Below are 18454 nucleotides of genomic sequence, written 5' to 3' on the forward strand. Positions count from 1 at the left end.
TGACACGCAGTCTGAATAAAAATAAACACAGTAATAATCTTCTGGGTTGTTGCATATATAATTGCCTCCTCAGTTACATTACTTTAGTTTATTGGTATGTAAAGCCGGCAAAAAACATAATCTTAAAGGCCATCCAACTCATTTCCTGCTGAATTTCCTGCACTGGCGTGCTGAACAGAGGCCCTGTTGTGCCAGAGGGACAGTGTACCCTGACATACCGCCAACAAGCATGGTGCAGATGATCGTCTCAGCATCGTGTTGGAACTGACATTGCCAAAGCCTACACTAGTCAGGCTGCTGAGGGTTAAATAAAGGGCAGCGATCTAGGAGCTGTATGCCATCAGGCCCACTGCCATGCTGTTAATGAAGGGCATCTCCTGCAGGATGAGACAACAATGGTTCATCTTACCTATATGTTCAGTTTAGTTCAGGGAAGAAGACATGACTGCAGAAAAAGTAAGTCGCATTTTCCTGGTAAAAACTATTTTAAGATATAAGTTAGCTAGCTACGAGCTATAGCTACTAACGCTAGATAGCTAACTTGTAGATCAGATACATCAAGATTAAGATCATCTTTCTTGTTTAGCATGGGCGTTCACCTAAGTTATGCTGCAGCCGTAAAAGGCAAACATGCCACACACAAAAATCATATGAAGACTAGTGAGGCTATCCTAACGTTAACCCCATTAAAGTTAGTGGAGGTGGTGTCTAACGTTAGCTTGAGTGAACAGTCAGAAGTCCGCCTCGTCGTGGATTATCCCATGTTAAATACTCCATATATATCGTGACAGGTCTCAACTCATAGTCTATACGTGACTGACGTAAATGTGGCCATTTTCCCTGGAGCTTCTGGTGTTTTCAGCACATTGGACCTTACTCCAATCACTCATTATGAGGTTCAAGTTAAGGAGGAGGACATCTCATCAGCTTCAAATACCACAGCTCAATGTTTTACATTCCAGCTGCACAGGGGTGCTCCCCAGAGCCACTGCCTCTAAAACATTTCAATGGTAACTTCTTAAATGACGGTGATATGATTTATAATTTTAAATGTACCAATTACAGGATGGGAAATAAAATATAATTAGATATAATTGCAAAACACCTACTTCACATTTGATGATATTATCAACTCCAGTTGCCATTCTTTGCCTCCTTTGTAGTTGTAGTGTAATAGTTCATACTACTTGATGTACATTTCATTTACATTATTATGCACATATTAACATTTCCCCCTGACTTTCATAACCTCTGCCACTCTCTCGGCAGTGTTTTTGCAGTGTCTGTTATGAAAGTATTTACATGGAAGTTTGTGTATTGTTTGCTTCTGAGCCAACCCAAAGATACTATAAGATTAAGCCAAACGCATTTTATAGCTACTGTTCATATACAAAACACACAAGACTATTAACTTTGACCAGGATTCTGAATGCCGTGTGTTTGTCATAACGATATTCTTCCAGATCGATTTTTCTTGCTGAGGTGGGAGGTTGAGTCCCAGCAGAATGGTGATGGTCCGGTTTTTGGAATGTGAGGCTACCCTTCAGGGGATCATCGGAAAAGTGCAAGATGCCATTGGAAGTCATGACCCCATGGTATTGACTGATGCGCAGGGGAATGCAATTTTGGAGTAAATTTATAGTTTACCAGGAATTCTGCTTAAGGACCATTTTTCCAAATACACTGTAACATAAAGATCACAATGCTCATCACGTAACTAGAATATAAAGGTTGAATTAAGTCCAGTGTGGTTGTTTCTGCAGTTTATCGTTAAGCTGTAACCAGTTTTTTTTTTTTTTTTTTTTTAACTGTTCTCGGCCATGGTTAATTTTAAGTTTAATTACCCTAAAATTCGAAAAGGATAGTGATAGTAATGACAATTTGTCTCAGGCAAGAAAACAGTATGCTGCTGAAGCAAATATAATAATAGTAATAATAATAAAAGCAGGCATACACGTGTTATGCTGAAGCAACCAAACAAACTATTGAACTGTACCCTTGTGGATAAAGTCTGTAAATAATCCCTTATAAGCTCCTGATTATGGCAGCATGAAGAGCGTCAAATAAAACTCCTTGCCATGATCTACTCGCACATGGTCCCACATACCATAGGCAAGTACTGCAGGCTGCAGGATGAAAAAGTATTTTTTTGTGTGCGCAAAACTTTTCAAACTTAAGTATGCAGTCCTTTTATTCATTTCCTCGTATGTACACATACCTGGCAATAAAGCTGATTCTGATAGTGTCCACAATAATACATTGGCTATTACCTGAAAACATCTTCATAGATGGCAAGGTTGTTTTTTTTATAGGCATTGGAAAATGAGCAACAACCTTTTTGCTGAAGCCAGTTTTTCATTTTGGTCCATATGAACCTTGTGACCCAAGCTTGATATGGTATGGGGTGGAGATCGCGGGCAACCTAAGAGAGATAGGAAAACGATGTAACTATGTCACACACAAAAAATCCAATTTCTCCAATATACACTGCATCACTTGCAGATTTTCCAAATAACGTTAACCTAATGTCTATTTGTGTCTCTGTCAAAAAAATATAAATATCTTTAAGTTTTTAATCTTGTACAAGCTAAGTAAAAATTAAAAACCATACACACATTCGCTTATAGTTGCACATAAATTCCACATTTTTAATTATGTAAAATATTAGAGATGAGACTTGCTTCATGGTAAGGCTGATGCATAGTTCTGAGCCCTGATCCAATTCGTGTCTCTGCAGCATGTACTCCTTTCATGGCGAGATACCCCTTCATCATCCTTCTTCCATATGTAGGTCAAGTCTAGGAAATAACAAATAAACATGAATTCCACGTTCCAAAATCATACCAGCTGATGCCTATATGTGTATAATGAAATAAGACAGTGCAGTTTGTGTTTTTGTGGAATATATATCAGTGTTACAAGGATTATGTTGACTGTGACTATTTATAAATAATAGAAGGCTGAGGCTATTGGGATTTATTTACTATTCGTGATAAACGAGCATAAAAGATGCCAGTCAAATTTAAGACATAGAAATGCAGGACATACTGTAGAGGTGTGTGCATATCAATATTTGTTCTCACACTCTCTCTCTTTCTCTGTCTCAACCACACACACAAACACACACCCATAGCAAAAGGGAAATAAAGCAGGATCATAACTTGGTTATAGGTTTTGGGTCCGTGTACTTTGCGGCCAACAGATTTTCGTTCTGAAACGAAAAAAAACAACACAAACAAAAAATCTTGTTTGCCAATTACCATTAGTAAATAGGGAAACAAAAAACTCGAAACAAACATTTTTGGTTTTGATATAAAAAACAAAAAAAGGAAAATGAAAACAAATTGCGTTGTCCGATTTTCTTTCATGTGTTTATAGATGGAAATTGGAAATTCAAATACGAGTGTATACATCTTATTCCTCAATTTTGCATTGGTTTTTTTTGGTGACGAACCCAGGTGGGTCCGTGTACGTTTTCATAGTTAGTTTTTTCGTTTGAATGATAGTTTGTTTTCTGAATCCAAAAACGAAAAAACGACTAAACCAAATTCAAATAACGGTCCGATTTTGGTTTTTTGAAATTCCTATTTTTATTTCTCCGTTTGAAGATAGACGTTAAGAAAAGAAAGACAGGTGGGCCAGGTTACCCCGAAGTAATGGTAAACATGTTAAAATAAAAGCCAAGCTTGTAAAACAGTCAGATCTGTAACATTATGCAGCACTAACATTATACTAGGGTGATGTTATGAAAATAAATAAACCTGGACTGAGAAAAATATGTTAGTAACAGTACATTCACCCTCAGCCCAGAGTTAAACCTGCATGCCCTTCTGTTCAAATCATGTATGTGCTATATATGTTAGATAAATGTTGTATGGAAATACTTGTGTAAGAGTTAATGTAAGAGAAGTTAATTCATATATATTTTTTTTTTTGGTAATTTACTAAAAATATATTTACAGCGTTTACTCAGTTCACTACATTTTTATTACACAGTTGGCATCTACATATTTAAATGTAGAAATCATTACATTTGAATCTGTAAATCAGCTACTATATTAAGCAGAATCTACCTCTGTGTTTTCTTTGCATTTACTTCAGTCTAACTCCTGCCAGCTCCTGATTGGTTCAGTTCAGTCATGTGAGAGGGAGGACAAGTTGTTGTTAGGAAGCTGACGAAGTGTGGAGAGTGAAGTGCTGCGTAAGAAAGTTATCTGTCTCCATCCTGTTGTTTCTTCTCATAAAGAGTGTTCCAACCACCACACATCGAACCCCCACATTACACCTGTATGGATTCTCTTCACTTCCATGACACAATGGGAGTGTTGTATGTTACACACTGGAATGTGTATGGAGAAGAAAGATTCACACAGTATATAGCACACTAGTAAATCCTTCTTTTGGCCAGATGGCCGACATTAGGACATTTCTGATGTGAGTTTGTTGTCAGAGCTGCTGAGAAGCTGACAGCAGTGTTAGAACCAGGTTAGAACAGAAGGGCATGCAGGTTTAACTCTGAGGGTGAATGATGAAGATGATAACTAGGCTGCAAATAAGACATAAATATGAAAAACCAAATGAAATGAATAAATCCATCTATCAGTAATCTGGATTCAAAACGTTTAAGACACAGAACAGGCCTTCATTTCCATACAACATTTATCCAACATATATAGCACATAAACATGCTTTCAAATGCATTGAATGTACAATCTCACCTTCAGCATGGATGCACTAGTGGGTAAGGAGGGACATCTTGTACTCAATCCTGCGTGACACAGGAACCCAGTAAATTCAGAAAATTCTAAAAGGTTCAGAAACGTTGAGCTCCACTGTATAGCATACATCCATGGCAATAATAAACGTCATAATAATATGTATTAACATAAATGTACAAGCTATGGCTGCAGAAATGATTGTTAAGCCATAAGGTAACACTTATGAGGCTCTCAAGAGCAGCAGGCCTGTAGAAAGTCCAAAAAATAAAAATAAATTAAATAAAAAGGCTGTCAGTGCTGAGAATGTCTTCTCAGGACGTCAGTCAGGTGATTGAGGCCAAATTTAAAATGTTCTGGCTGATATTGTACAACAGTATGCTTAAATCTTTTCATTTAACCCTTGTATGGTGTTCGGGTCTGTTGGACCCGTTTTCATTTTTTATCAAAAGAAAAATTATACAATTATTTATTTTTTCAAACTCCGACTCACTGGCCTTGGCTCATTTTCTGTGAAGAATATATATCAGAACACATTTTCAATGAAAACACACTGTACACCCCCCCTACACATTTACATTACACACAGGATGTCCAGGTCCACTGGACCCGAGGCTAATAAAAGTGTGGAAACTGTAGGTCCTGTGTACCTTTACTCTGTCCTCCTCCTGTCAGAGTGAGTGAGTGAGTGAGTGAGTGAGTGAGTGTGTGTGTGTTGTGTTGCTGCACCTGCCGTTCCCACGCAAAATTCAAGTACGGCCACCGTCTGCTCTCACATTCCTGGGGTTAGTGTTGGGGATAGATTATACAGTTTGTACATTAGAAAAACCATTACGCATATGGAGAGTCACCATAAACCACATATCTATGTGTGTGTGTGAGTTTTGTGTTTCTGCACCTGCCGTTCCCGCACAAGGTTGCAACAATGTTGCAAAATCTAAGTACCAACACCGTCTGCTCTCACATTCCCGCACATTTTACCCTCTGTCTTGTGGGAACCAATATTTATTTTCTCTAAATTGGGGGCGGGACACAATAAATATAGCTTTACCAGTGTGGTTTCTTATCACAACTGATCAAGATGGCCAAAAAATTCACTGCTCAGGGGGCCTTGCAATTGATTTTGGAAGAGACAGAAAATTTTGATGATGTACAAGAAGAGGTTTCAGAATGTGAAGATCACATTTCTGACAATTCAGAGTCTGACAGTGACTTTGAAGAAGAGGATGAGATTGAGCATCACCTAGTTCAATCAGGGCCACAGTGCTGACTTTGTAGGTGCGGGCACACTGTACTTGCTGAAGCCCAGCAGGTCTTCTGGCTGGCCGCTTTTCTGCACAGTTAACTTCAACTTTTTAAAGGTTTTCCTTATCTATGTGTTTTTTGAATAATATATACATAAATGCCATCATAGGGGGAGGAGCTGCTCTCATAAAACATAGGAGGGAAGAACTGCTTGTTCAGGTCAAAGTTCAACTAATTAGCCAAAGTAGTCTTTTTTTTGTATTTGTTAGCATACAGTTGCACAATATCAGCCAGAACATTTTAAATATGGCCTCAGAGGCCTGACTGACATCCTGAGAAGGTATCAGCGTTGATAGCCTGTTTTTAATAATGTAATTAAATTTTTGGACTTTCTTTTGAGGACCTCGTAAAATGTTCTTACCTCATGGCTTCACAGTCAATGTTCTGCAGGCATTGAATGTACAATTGAGGTTCTTATTCAGAACTTATCCCTTTTTGAGAGTGCATCATCTGCAAAGGTAAATCGGGCTAAATATGAGGGCTAATGCTGACTCAGCATTCATACTAATAAAGATTTGGATAACAGTAGTGTGAATGCTGAACTGAAATGTAGAAAGAGCTCAAATCAAATGCCTGAAAGGTGGTGTATGACTTACACACCACCTGGTTCTTTGTGGACCTGGCTGCTTCCTGGCCCATTGAGCTGCTGTATGCCGTCCACATCCTAATGACCTTCACCCACCTGCTCAAGACTGTACGCCTGCTGCGTCTCCTTGGTCTGCTTCAGTACAGCTGGCCACTGGATGGCCTGCATCTGGTACGAGACCGGACACGTGGAGATAGAACGAGTGGACCTCGCACACTGGGTGGCTCAATGAGCTGGGCAGACGTATGGAGATGCCACACATCAACAGCACGATGGGCGGCCCGACGGCGCACAGCCTACGTCACCACCCGTTTCTTTACCGTCAGCAGTCTGACCACTGTGGGCTTTGGCAATGTCTCTGCCAACACTGATGCTGAAAAGTTCTCCACCATCTGCACCATGCTTGTTAGCGCACTGATGTATGCCCGGTGTTCAGTAACATGTCGGCCATCATCCAGCGTATGTACTCACAAATTTCTCTACCACAAACACATGAAAGGACTTTCAGTGTCCACCGTCTGCCCCACCAGTTAAAACATCGCATGATGGAGTACTTCAGGAACACATGGTCGGTCAATAATGGTATAGATGTTAACAAGCTCCTGCATGACTTCCCTGTTGAGCTGCGGACTAACATCACCATGCAGCAAAAAAAGGACATCCTCCACAGGGCTCAACGTTAAACTTACTGGCCCAGAGACTATTTTTACCTTCCCTCCTTCCAAAAGTGTTAAATCGTTTATTAAATACATCCTGGATATAAAAAAACTAAATAAAAATGTAGTCACTGTAAAAAATAAAGACTCAAACATGACGTGCTCTCCTGCTGACAGCCATTTATGAAAAATGTACACAGAGCAGTGGACAAAAGTCACCTCTATCCTGATGAACAGGTTGCCATGGTAGCGACCTGTCAATAACAAGGTAGTCCCGTCCAAAAGGATACGCTGCATTATTGTCTATTTTCCCTTAAATAGGACCATAATATACTAAATGAACATCATGATGTGTTGAAGACTTGAAACTAGCCACTGAGACTATAAAATCATTTAAAACAGTTTACTGAAATAATGAATCAGCTGAGAAGTAGCAACATTTTACCATTATATCTAATGGAAGTCGCCCCCTGCTGGCCGTTAGAGAGAATGCAGCTTTAAGTTCCGTCTGCATGGTTTCACTTTCGACCCAGAGGTTACCGCGTGACTGAGATTAAATAACATTTGACAACCTCTCGTCACGCAACTACAACTCTGGATTGGACATCGGTGCACGCCAAGAGCTGCAAAACAACTGCAGGATGTTGAGTTTCTTTTTTTTAATAATACTAATGTTTTTGCTAGTTCAACTGTCCCAACGTTACGTTTTACTGGCCACCGTTATTGTCGAGCCCTGCTCCCACTGCCGGTTTTTAATGGGGCCAGTTGGGGTTGCCTCCCTCCTCATAAAAACCTCCTTCTGTGTCCCTGGGGAGTACCTCATCTGTAAGGATGACGTGCTGCAAGCCTTCTATTTTGTCTGCTCTGGGTGCTGAAAGACATGATGATGCTGGCAAGATTACAAACAGGGGACCTGATTGGATCTGACCTTCCTGAAACAGACCAGGTCATCAAGACCAATGCTGATGTGAAGGCGCTGACATACTATCACATTCAGTATATCAGTGTGTGTGACCTGAAAGATGTGCTGGTACTCTACCACAAGTATGCCAGTGTGTTTGCCTCAGATATCCACAACAATCTACAACCTGCGTGAGGACAGCCAGGACGAGGGCCTCAGCGGGTTTTCAAGGTCACCCAGGCTTACCCACGAACGCAGGCTCCCCTCTATTGTGGATACACAGGGGGATGAGTCTGACAACTTCGTCCACCTTCCTCCAGCAACACGCTCCCTTCGCAATCTGCTGCTGACCAGCTTCAGAAACCTTGTTGGCCTTCACGGGCAGAGCTCAACCCCTCAGCCACTGTCAAAAAAAAGAGCACAGCACTCGTACAGCCACTCGAGTCTCAGCCCAAGGAGAGTGAGCGGCTGAGCAAAAGCCTTCAGAGCTGCTTAATCCAAATGTCCCCTGCTTAGGAGCCCAGATCTTAGTCCCAAAGTTGTAGAGGGAACTGAAGACCATGGACCCTTGGTCCATTTCAACACACCAGGCCTAGAGCCAGTACAGGAGGCAGCAGCCACGAGTCCACTCAGGCTAATGTAACTCTGCTGGAGATGGAGGAGGTCAGACAGATCATTAATCAACTCAACAAGATTTAAATACTCAACCAGGAAGTATTTGAGCTCACCAGAGGCCTGCACCACCTGATGAATCTCCTCTTCACCCAAAGATCTGTGCATCACTACAGAGCCTCCTTCAACTCCAACCCAAATGGGGTCCAAATGGTGTCCAGCGCTCCCACAGCCCCCAACACGGGCATGTCCTTTAACATAGCTTCAAACTACCACCTCCAACGATCCTAGAAGCCATGACAGTGCAAGCCTGCCCGCCATCAGCCAGTCTCAGCCCACTTTGTGCCTGCAGCCTCCCACTGACAGTGATGAATACTCTAGCCTTTCATCCAGTGCCCCTACAAGTAGGTCTAGATCCACACACAGCCTGCTGGACTCATCCAATACTTACACCTCCATCCTCTAAATCACTGTGATTGATGCTCGAGTCCTACCTTTCACTCCACGACCAATCTGCCATAGAGTCTGGAGTGCCTACTTGGGAATGGGGGCTCTACAGAGAGCAGGGTCAGTGAAAGCATATCATGAAATTCCAGCATTGGCATTCAGACTCGGAGCACAGAGTGGAGTACAGTTGTGCTAGTAAAGAGGATGACCTTATGAAGCCAATTTCATCCTCTGTACTAGCACAAACCCAATTGAATGATGGGTTTGGTGAAAGGTCAAGGTTCAACTATAAAGTCTCTAACTGTTTTTGTTTGTGAGCATACAGTTGTACAATATCAGCCAGAACATATTAAATATGGCCTCACAGACCTGACTGACGTCCCGAGAAGACGCACTCAGCGTTGACAGCCTGTTTTTGGACTTTTTGTGGACCTCGTAAAATGTACTTACCTCATGGCTTCACAGTCAATGTTCTGCAGCCATAGATTTTACATTCAATGCCATTGAAAGTATGTACGTGCTATATATGTTCAATAAATGTTTAAGACTTGTATGGACTCTCTGCACTTGCATGACACAATGGGAGCGTTGTATGTCACACACTGGAATGTGTATGGAGAAGAAAGATTCACATAGTATGTAAAGTAGGTGGGGTTCAAAAGGGTACATTCGCTATCGTCATTGGGCGCATTGGTCAGAATGCGCAGAAGGAAGCCAGGAAACTATGAATATCCTCTGAAAAACGTTTCATTTCTTCCAATTCAGATAAGGCATTTGTCAACATAATGAGGGAAAAGAAAGACACATGAGTTGTTCGATCTGAAAGAAAGCAAACATAAGATTAGAAACTAAACTCACATGTCCATTTCAAGGAAATAAGAAGAGACAGACATCTAAACTAAGTTCTCATCAACATGGCCATAGGATAAAACTAAAGAGTAAATAAAACTTCTTACCAGAACTGCCGCCCCATGTGGAAGTGAAAGAGTGAGTGAAAGGGAGTGCAGTCCTTAAATAGTGTGAACAGGTGAACTCAACCAACTCAATTAGGAGGAATGAAAGGTGGAAGTGGGAGCCAATCAGTGATAAGAACAGGAACTAAAGGAAGTGAGGTAAAGGAAGTGAACAAAATAAAGATAAATTAAGGATCTTCACTACACAGTATAAAGCACACTGGTAAATCAGTCTTCTGGCCAGATGGTGACATTAGGACATTTCTGATGTGAGTTTGTTGTCAGAGCTCCTAGAAGCTGACAGCAGTGTTAGAACCAGGTTAGAACAGAAGGACATGCAGGTTTAACTCTAAGGGTGAATGATGAAGATGATAACTAGGCTGCAAATAAGACATAAATATGAAAAACCAAATGAAATGAACAACAATAAACACATCTGTAATAGTAATAGTAATCTGGATTCAAAACATTTAATAAAGACAAAAACCATACCTTCATTTAAATCCTGCCACCTGCTGTTAGAAAGGGGAACAGCTTGGTTCATTACGGTGGAAACCACATTAAATATTCATTACAGTAACAACTCTGTATACGCAATCGTTTCTTAGGTTAACCTGTATTAGCCTACCAACTGTATTGCACCAAACAATGCGCTTTAAAAAACGTGAGACTTTGCTGTTAACATGAATAAATACACAATATTATAGTGCATGTAATCAGCTAGGCTACTCTTTTGAAATTCCTATTTTTATTTCTCCGTTTGATGATAAACGTTAAGAAAAGAAAGACAGGTGGGCCAGGTGACCCGGAAGTAAGAGTAAAGATTTTCAAATAAAAGCCAAGCTTTATGCAGCACTAAAATTATACCAGGGTGATTTTAGAAATACGTTAGTAACAGTAGTTGGTTATGCACTATAATATTGCGCATTTATTCAAGACTCAAGATTTTTTTAAACACATTGTTTGGTGCAATACAGCTGGTAGGTTAATGTAGGTAAAACTAAGAAATGATTGTGTGTGCAGAGTTGTTACTGTCAGCGCTATATTTTAAATGTTAAATTAATGTTTAATGTGGTTTCCACCGTAACGAACCAAGCTGTTTCCCCTTTTTACCAGCAGGTGGCAGGATTTAAATGAAGGCCTGTACTGTGTCTAAATGTTTTGAATCCAGATTACTGATATAGATCTATTTATTGTTGTTCATTTCATTTGGCGTTTGATATTTACGTTTTATTTGCAGCCTAGTTATCATCTTCATCATTCACCCTCAGAGTTAAACCTGCATATCCTTCTGTTCTAACCTGGTTCTAACACTGCTGTCAGCTTCTCAGCAGCTCTGACAACAAACTCGCATCAGAAATGTCCTGTGTGTCATGCAAGTAAAGACAATTGTGAATAACTATCACAACATCGGAGAGGTGAGGTGTCTACAGAGCCAAAAGGATCCTAAAGGACAGCACCCACCCAGCCACAGCCTGCTCACCCTGCTGCCTTCTGGGAAGAGATATAGAAGTTTCTGCTGCCTCACCACCAGACTGCAATTTTTTCCCCAAGCTATCAGACTCTTGAACTCAAATTCATCCTCAGCACTGCTCCATTGATTATAGTTTATTTCTGTTTACCATTTTTACAATTGCTTCTATAATAATACATATTGTCTGCTATGTAGCAGAAGGGAGTTACAAAACTCAATTTCACTCAATAATTTGTTATATTGTGACAAAATAAATCTGCCCACCTACCTTAAAGAAGAATAAAGTTAATGTTTTGGAAAGGCCAAGTCAAAGGTCCTGTTGTGTGTGGAGGACAACACACGCACACTCACACAAACGCGGGATACAAGATGGCGAGCCATATCCACGGACAAAGTTTCTAGACAGGACTTAGCTTCTTCATGCCTGGAAGAATCTGCATCATACAGTTGGACAGTTGGTAAACTCACTGCCAGAGTTTAGGTAGGAGCAGGATTATTTCCCTTTGAACTAAACTGAACTGAACCTTGAACTTGACTGATCTGAATTAAAGCTGAGCTGATCTGATTTGAACATGAACACAAGAGTGAAACTAAACCTTGGACTGAACTTAAAGGGATGCTTCATGCTTTGTGAATATTAGTATTTAAGGGTTTAAGTGTTTTACTTGGTTTTTAATTTGGAAATTGTGAATCTAAACTTAATAATTTATAACCTAAGAGAGAAAGAAAGATTTAAAAAAAAGGGGTAAGAAAAGGAAAGAGTGAGTTTTTCTTACCGCTTGTTACCTATAGGACTGTTCACTGGTCCTGATGTCTGTGTTTAACCTTCAGTAAACTGCCGAGTTAATGCTAAATTCAGCCAGGGTAACTGGAAAATCCCAGCTTAATCCGCTATCTTGGTTTTGTGAAACAACCCTCTGATCGTGAGGAATTTAGTTTGTCAGAAGGACAAAAAACCAGCATGATCAGTGTTTCACATGCAGAGAAGCAGAATCACAACACTGAAAAAGCATGTTACAGGTGGCATAATAAAGAAAAGGAACTGACTTAAACAGCAAATAAAAATTTGAAAATAACTCAATTCACACTAAATGTATGAAAACAATCCAGAAATGTCAAATCAGCTGTCAGTGTTGTTTTGCCCTCGTTAAGCACAACCTGGACGGCAACTCTTGGTAGCCAAAATATTAAATATACAGTTTATTTACACTTTAAGCATTGTACACTTAATGCCACTCACAGGACAGTGTGAAAAATATAGGTTTGATTCTTGGAAAGTTCCTCAAATAGTCTATTTATACTTTCATAGACAAACCAACAGCATTCACTGCTGCTGTGAAAACAAGCACCTCCTGCTCTAGTGATTTTAATGTTCAGCTTTTGTATTTGATCTATGAGACGTCTCAATACAGTCAGCAAACTCTACGGGCATCAATGCATCACATATTCTCCTTATTTCTGAAAGTTTTCTTCTTGTAGATGTGAATTTGTCCAACAAAACAAACACAGCTGCATGTCATCATCACAAACACTTGTGTATAGGGATCGTATTCTCTATGTATGCAACAGGAAAAACTATTTTACAGTCACATTATATATGCTGCTTTTATATTTATAAAACTTGTGCATGACAGCAGAGTAAACAGTTTTTGACCACCAAGGCATCAGAGCTTTACGCTTTTTAATCATCAGGTACACCAGAAACAGGAATTCTTTAATAGTGATAAATAGAAAATACCACCAAAGACAAATTAAATTATTTTCTATGCCAACAACTAACGAGGAAAACAAAAATCCTGTGCAGGTGGTTACTTTAACTTCCCCATGGTTGGCTCAGGGAAGAAAACAACAGCCTGACTGGTGACCCTGTCTGCAAACAAACATCTGGAGATTTTCAATCTTTTCTCTCAAAAATAAACACAAAAACCAGATAGCTGCAGCTACTGTTCTGTTTTCTCTTGTGCGGTTCCCGTCACCAGCAGCAGGTTGCAGGCCATGAACTGGACGTTCAGCACGTTGCTGGTGTTTCCAGTGTACAGTCCCACCAGTTCACTGGACGAGCCATCTGCTGGTGTCCCGCCGTGGGAGTTCCGGATGTCCCACACCCGGACTGAGTTGTCTATAGACGACGACGCCACCAGGCTGCTGTCTGGACTGAAAGACAGGCTGGTGACGCTGTCCGTGTGTCCCCGCAGGTCTTTGAACAACGTCCCCGAAGCCAAGTCCCACAGCTTCACCCTCTGGTCCTCGCCGGCGGACGCCAAGTACTTCCCGTTAGGTGAGAAAGCGAGTGACAACACCGGGCCTCGGTGGCCGGTGAAGAGGCGGACAGACGCCCCCTGCTGGGTGCTCCACAGCCGGACAGTCTTGTCTGTGGAGCCGGTAGCCAGGTAGTTGGAGTTGGGATGAAACTTGACACAGTCGACGTCTGCAAGATGCCCGGCGTAGAGCCGCAGCGGGTAGGTGCGGGAGAACGTCCAGAGGCGGGCCGTGCGGTCGTGGGAGCCGCTGGCAAAGTAGAGGCTGCAGGGGCTGATGTCTACGTCCCACACTGGGTAAGCGTGGCCCTGGTAGAGCACCATGTTGGTGAAGTTACCCAAGTCCCAGTAGCGAATGGTCGTATCCTCAGAGCAGGAGAGCAGGCCGGAGCCGTCTGTCAGGAAGGCAGTACGAAACACCGGGCCGCTGTGACCTCGCAGTGTCTTTATCTCGCTGCCGGACCCGTCTTCTTCATCCACCTGAGGAGAAACGTAAAAACGTGTCCATTGAATAATTCATTTATTTTGTCTTTTGAAAATGTTTCTTCAGTAACAACCTTGAGTTACAGGGCTGCAGCAATTAATCAGTTACTTATTTTCTCAGTTAATATTGTCTATAAAATTAAAGAAACTTGAAAAACATCATTGATTAACTTTTATCAATTACAAATTGCTGCAGATCTTATTAGTTAACTAATATATCCAACCACTCATTTATACATTAGTTTCACAAATGAGGGCGATATCCGTTTGTCCTCATTTCAAATATATCAATATACTACATGGCTGTTGATCAAACTAAATGTTATTGTTTTATTGTGTGCATCCTCAGTATTGCAGTCTGTAAAGCCTTAATTAAATCCTTAAAACTAATTACTGTGTGCGTATATATATATATAAATAAACACACACACACACAAAACTCACAAGGGAGAGCACTGACATTATTCCACAGCAGCTCACTAATAAACCTGCCTGCAGACACTTTCTGTGTATCGACGGCTGTCCATTATCTCAAAATGCCAGATAATCGGCAGACTGATTAATCGTTCCATCATTAATATTTATATGTTCAGTCAACTCACTTCCTCCTCCAGTACGTCACAGGCCAGGTGGATGCGTGACACGTCAGCCTGATGCGGTTTGGCCTTCAGCTTCCTGGCTCGGAGGCTCCACAGCTTCACCGTGGAGCTGTCAAAGCCGGCGGCCAGCAGCCGGCTGTCGGCCGAGACTTCTGCAGTGTTCAACATCTGCTCTGTGTGGTGGAAAGCGTAAAAGCACACGGTGGTGAGCGTGGGGGGGCCCTCACGGACTTTCTTAATGCAGTCCTGCAGAGCCTCCAGGGCCGCCTCGCTCTGTGGGATCCCTGCGGGGACCTCCACCCCCTCACCGCCATCTGCCCCATCCACTCCAGCCCAGGAGGAGGTCGAGTTTGTGGCTGCAGTCGCCCCGCTGGCAGCTCCGTACAGCTGGTAGTCTGTACGCCTGGAGGCGGTGACCTCCACCTGTAGGTGTGTGCTGAGGGCCCTGCAGATGGCACTGTTGTCCTCACTCTGCAGGTAACGCAGCAGGTAGCTGTAGGCCGGCTCTGTCAGGTGAACCACGTACTTGTGCTCCAGGAAAGAACTGAGCTTGGGGTTGGCTGCAACATCCTGAGCGGTGAGAACATGGCGGAGCTGTTCTACGGTGGCACGCTGTTCGCTGTCTTGAAGAAAGGCGCTGTGGAAACGACTGTAAAAGCCATCTACCGCCCCCTTCAGGCCGCAGCGCACCATGTCCAGGTGGAGGTAGACGAAGAGCGGGTAGAGGATGCTGCTCACCTCCTTCGCCCAGGATATTTCTGTTTCTGATTTTAGGGGAAATAAAAAGGATTGAGGTTTTTGTAATTAAAAACAAGGTTGCGTAGCATCCAAACAAGAGTTTTGCCATTTTACAAAACAACAGAAGTTTTATCTGGTATCACTACTGGTAGGTCACAGCACAACTCAAAGCTGTGCTGAGCTAAGGTACTCAGTGACTGCGCAGCAGGAATGTGAATGTGGTACCTGACAGAAAGGAGCGCAGTCTGGAGTACTGAGTCTCATACTGCTGTGGGTCAGACTGGCAGGGAGCTGCAGAGACGATGTTGGCACAACCCGACTCTGTCTGCACTGCTCAGGGATCCAGAGGGAGGGATGGAGGAGGTAGAAGAGAAAGTAGTAAAATACTCATTATGCAGAATGGCCCCCATCACTGTGTTACTGTTCTTAAATGTATGTAGCATGGGTTTATAACCTGCTGGGTAGTTTAAAGATATGTGAGGATATGTAGGGCCTTTAATACATAATAATGCATCATTTTATAAATTAATATGTTCAACTCAAAGTCAGCAAGCTGTTAAATGGAGTGGAAGCAAATTTAAATATAAAAATATTTCCCTCAGACATGAACTGGTGTCCTTCATCTGATGTCTTGTGTTGTGACACAATCCCCTTTCATCTCTGCAGTTTGCTCACCTGTGAGGCTGGCAGCCATCTCCTCCGCTGACTGGAAGAGCTTGGCTCCTTTCAGGGACCCATCGGTGTCCACATACTGCCTCCGCTTCAGGTACTGAGCCACGGCATACTGGATCTGCTCCGTGCGAACCCGCTTCATGACCTGAAAAACCAAAGAGAGTCACACACCTGAGACGTTTCAGAGAGGACACCTGCACCTCACTTTCCCTCTCATTCTGTCAAACACAAACATCATCAGTCACACCAAAGCAGGCAAACGACGGTGCATACATGTTACAGTGCCTTTAATCTGATTCATCATCTCCATGAGCATGTCAACGCTCCTGAGCTCAGCATCTTCCCAGCAGCTAATTAGCTAGCAAAGAAGCGAGCTAATGTGTTTGCTAAAGGCTTTAAACACCGGATACGACCTTGCTGAAAAACTAAATACACGTGTTAGCCTGAAACTGTTGCGGAAGGCTGAAACACCAGAAACTGGGACATTAATCCAGAGTAAAAGCCGGTGGGTTTCCACTTTAGGATGCTTGAGCTGAGCTAACCGGCTAACTTAGCGCAGGTGGCAGAGGGCCCGGCGGCTCCAAACTTTTAGCGGGATTGTTCCGGTTCCGTAGCACCGCCGGCTGAAAGTCGGTACTCACTGCATATCGTGCCTTCCTCCGTCCTCGGTTACTGTGTACAAGCTGATGAGGTTTTAATGCAAGTCAGTCCCCAGCTGAAGCTACGCCACTGCCCGTCTTTGCCGCTCCATCGTGGTTTTCCGCCCCCAGGTCGTGAATCCTACCACGGCGCAGGCAAGACCCGCCCCTCTCTGCCTCTGATTGGCTCAGACCGACGATGACGTTTCTCACGTAGCCCTCGCTGAAGAAACAGGACGTTGTTTTTCTGTTATTGTTTTACCTTTATAGAATTACATCTTTTATAAACAGCCCATGGATTACATACTAGAATACATTAGTGGATGATGTCAGAATAAGAAATACTTTACAGCGTAGATGTAATTTACACCCGGGACTCTGGGGACATGTTTTTACCACTTTTTAGAATCACCTGCCAACATAGGAGCACATGAACACACACTGAAGTCCGAAGAACAACTTCACAACTCAGGAAATGGGACAATCCGAGGAGCATGTGAATGCACTGTGAGATGCTGGTTGCAACTACTAAAACTTACACACTAAACCTTTAAATAAATGACAATGCTTTGAGAAAGCTCAGCCCATTTGAACACTAAGAAAACATGCAATTTAATTCAAATATAAAAGACACAAGGCAGAATGCAGGAAATTAAGTGTTTAATGCTCAAATTTATTTATTTATTTTCTGGGGGGGCTCAGACCCCCCCTGGTGAAGATTTCTTCAGAACAGTGTACAGTTATCTTCTTATCTTGTTCACGTGAACCCAATATCATGTTCCTCATGTCTCGTGAGTTTTGTATGTCACTCCCCTAGTCTGAGCCCCAATGTTGCCACCACTTTATGTATATAATATATTTTAAACTTATTCATAAATCCTGTCCAGCTAAAAACTACATTTGGAAGAGATTTCAGAAAGACATTGATGTGAACTGTCTCATTCACCCTCTCTGTCTCCTGCTGGAGGTGTGCTTAAATTAACTATACAGAAATCACCGTCCACATCCACGTGACCTAACAAAAAATGTGCAACAACAAATTCCAAACTTGAAATAAATCAGTTCATGACTACAAGGCCGTATGAGAGAGCTCCACTTAAATGTCAGGGGTGGTGATGGTGCAGTGGATAAGATACATCCATTGGTGTGGGAGACCTGGGTTCGATTCCAGCTGTGACACATCCACAAATGTGTCCCTGAGCAAGACACTTAACCCCTAGTTGCTCCAGAGGTGTGACGTACACAGCAATTGTCAGCTAAATGAGTAAATGTAAGATGTTTCTGCTGTCAGGAGGAGTGGGAAGAACAACTGTGAAAGGGAGGAGTGTAAAGTGCCTACACTGTGTGCAAGGGCATCACTTTGTGTTGAAAAGTGTTGGGGACAATTAAGGGCTGATATTAGGGGTTTGACGAAACA

The 18454-nt window shown here is 42.2% G+C and overlaps 1 protein-coding gene and 1 pseudogene across 1 annotated transcript; one reads left to right on the plus strand and one right to left on the minus strand.

Moving 5' to 3' along the window:
• The first annotated feature begins 5796 nt into the window (after positions 1-5796).
• On the plus strand, positions 5797-8911 carry LOC119891206 (annotated as a pseudogene).
• A 3908-nt stretch (positions 8912-12819) lies between these two features.
• Positions 12820-17195, minus strand: taf5l (TAF5-like RNA polymerase II, p300/CBP-associated factor (PCAF)-associated factor). Its single transcript, XM_038712040.1, has 5 exons — positions 17041-17195; positions 16403-16544; positions 15953-16057; positions 14993-15753; positions 12820-14387 (listed from the first exon to the last, which is right to left on the minus strand). Exons 2-5 carry the CDS (start codon positions 16539-16541, stop codon positions 13590-13592), a joined length of 1803 nt encoding a protein of 600 aa, XP_038567968.1. The 5' UTR covers positions 16542-16544; positions 17041-17195; the 3' UTR covers positions 12820-13589.
• Between the last annotated feature and the right edge of the window lie 1259 nt (positions 17196-18454).

Source organism: Micropterus salmoides, unplaced genomic scaffold (assembly GCF_014851395.1).
Source record: "Micropterus salmoides isolate LMB-PRFRI ecotype aquatic unplaced genomic scaffold, ASM1485139v1 Ms_hic_scaffold_1, whole genome shotgun sequence".
Classification (NCBI taxonomy): domain Eukaryota; kingdom Metazoa; phylum Chordata; class Actinopteri; order Centrarchiformes; family Centrarchidae; genus Micropterus; species Micropterus salmoides.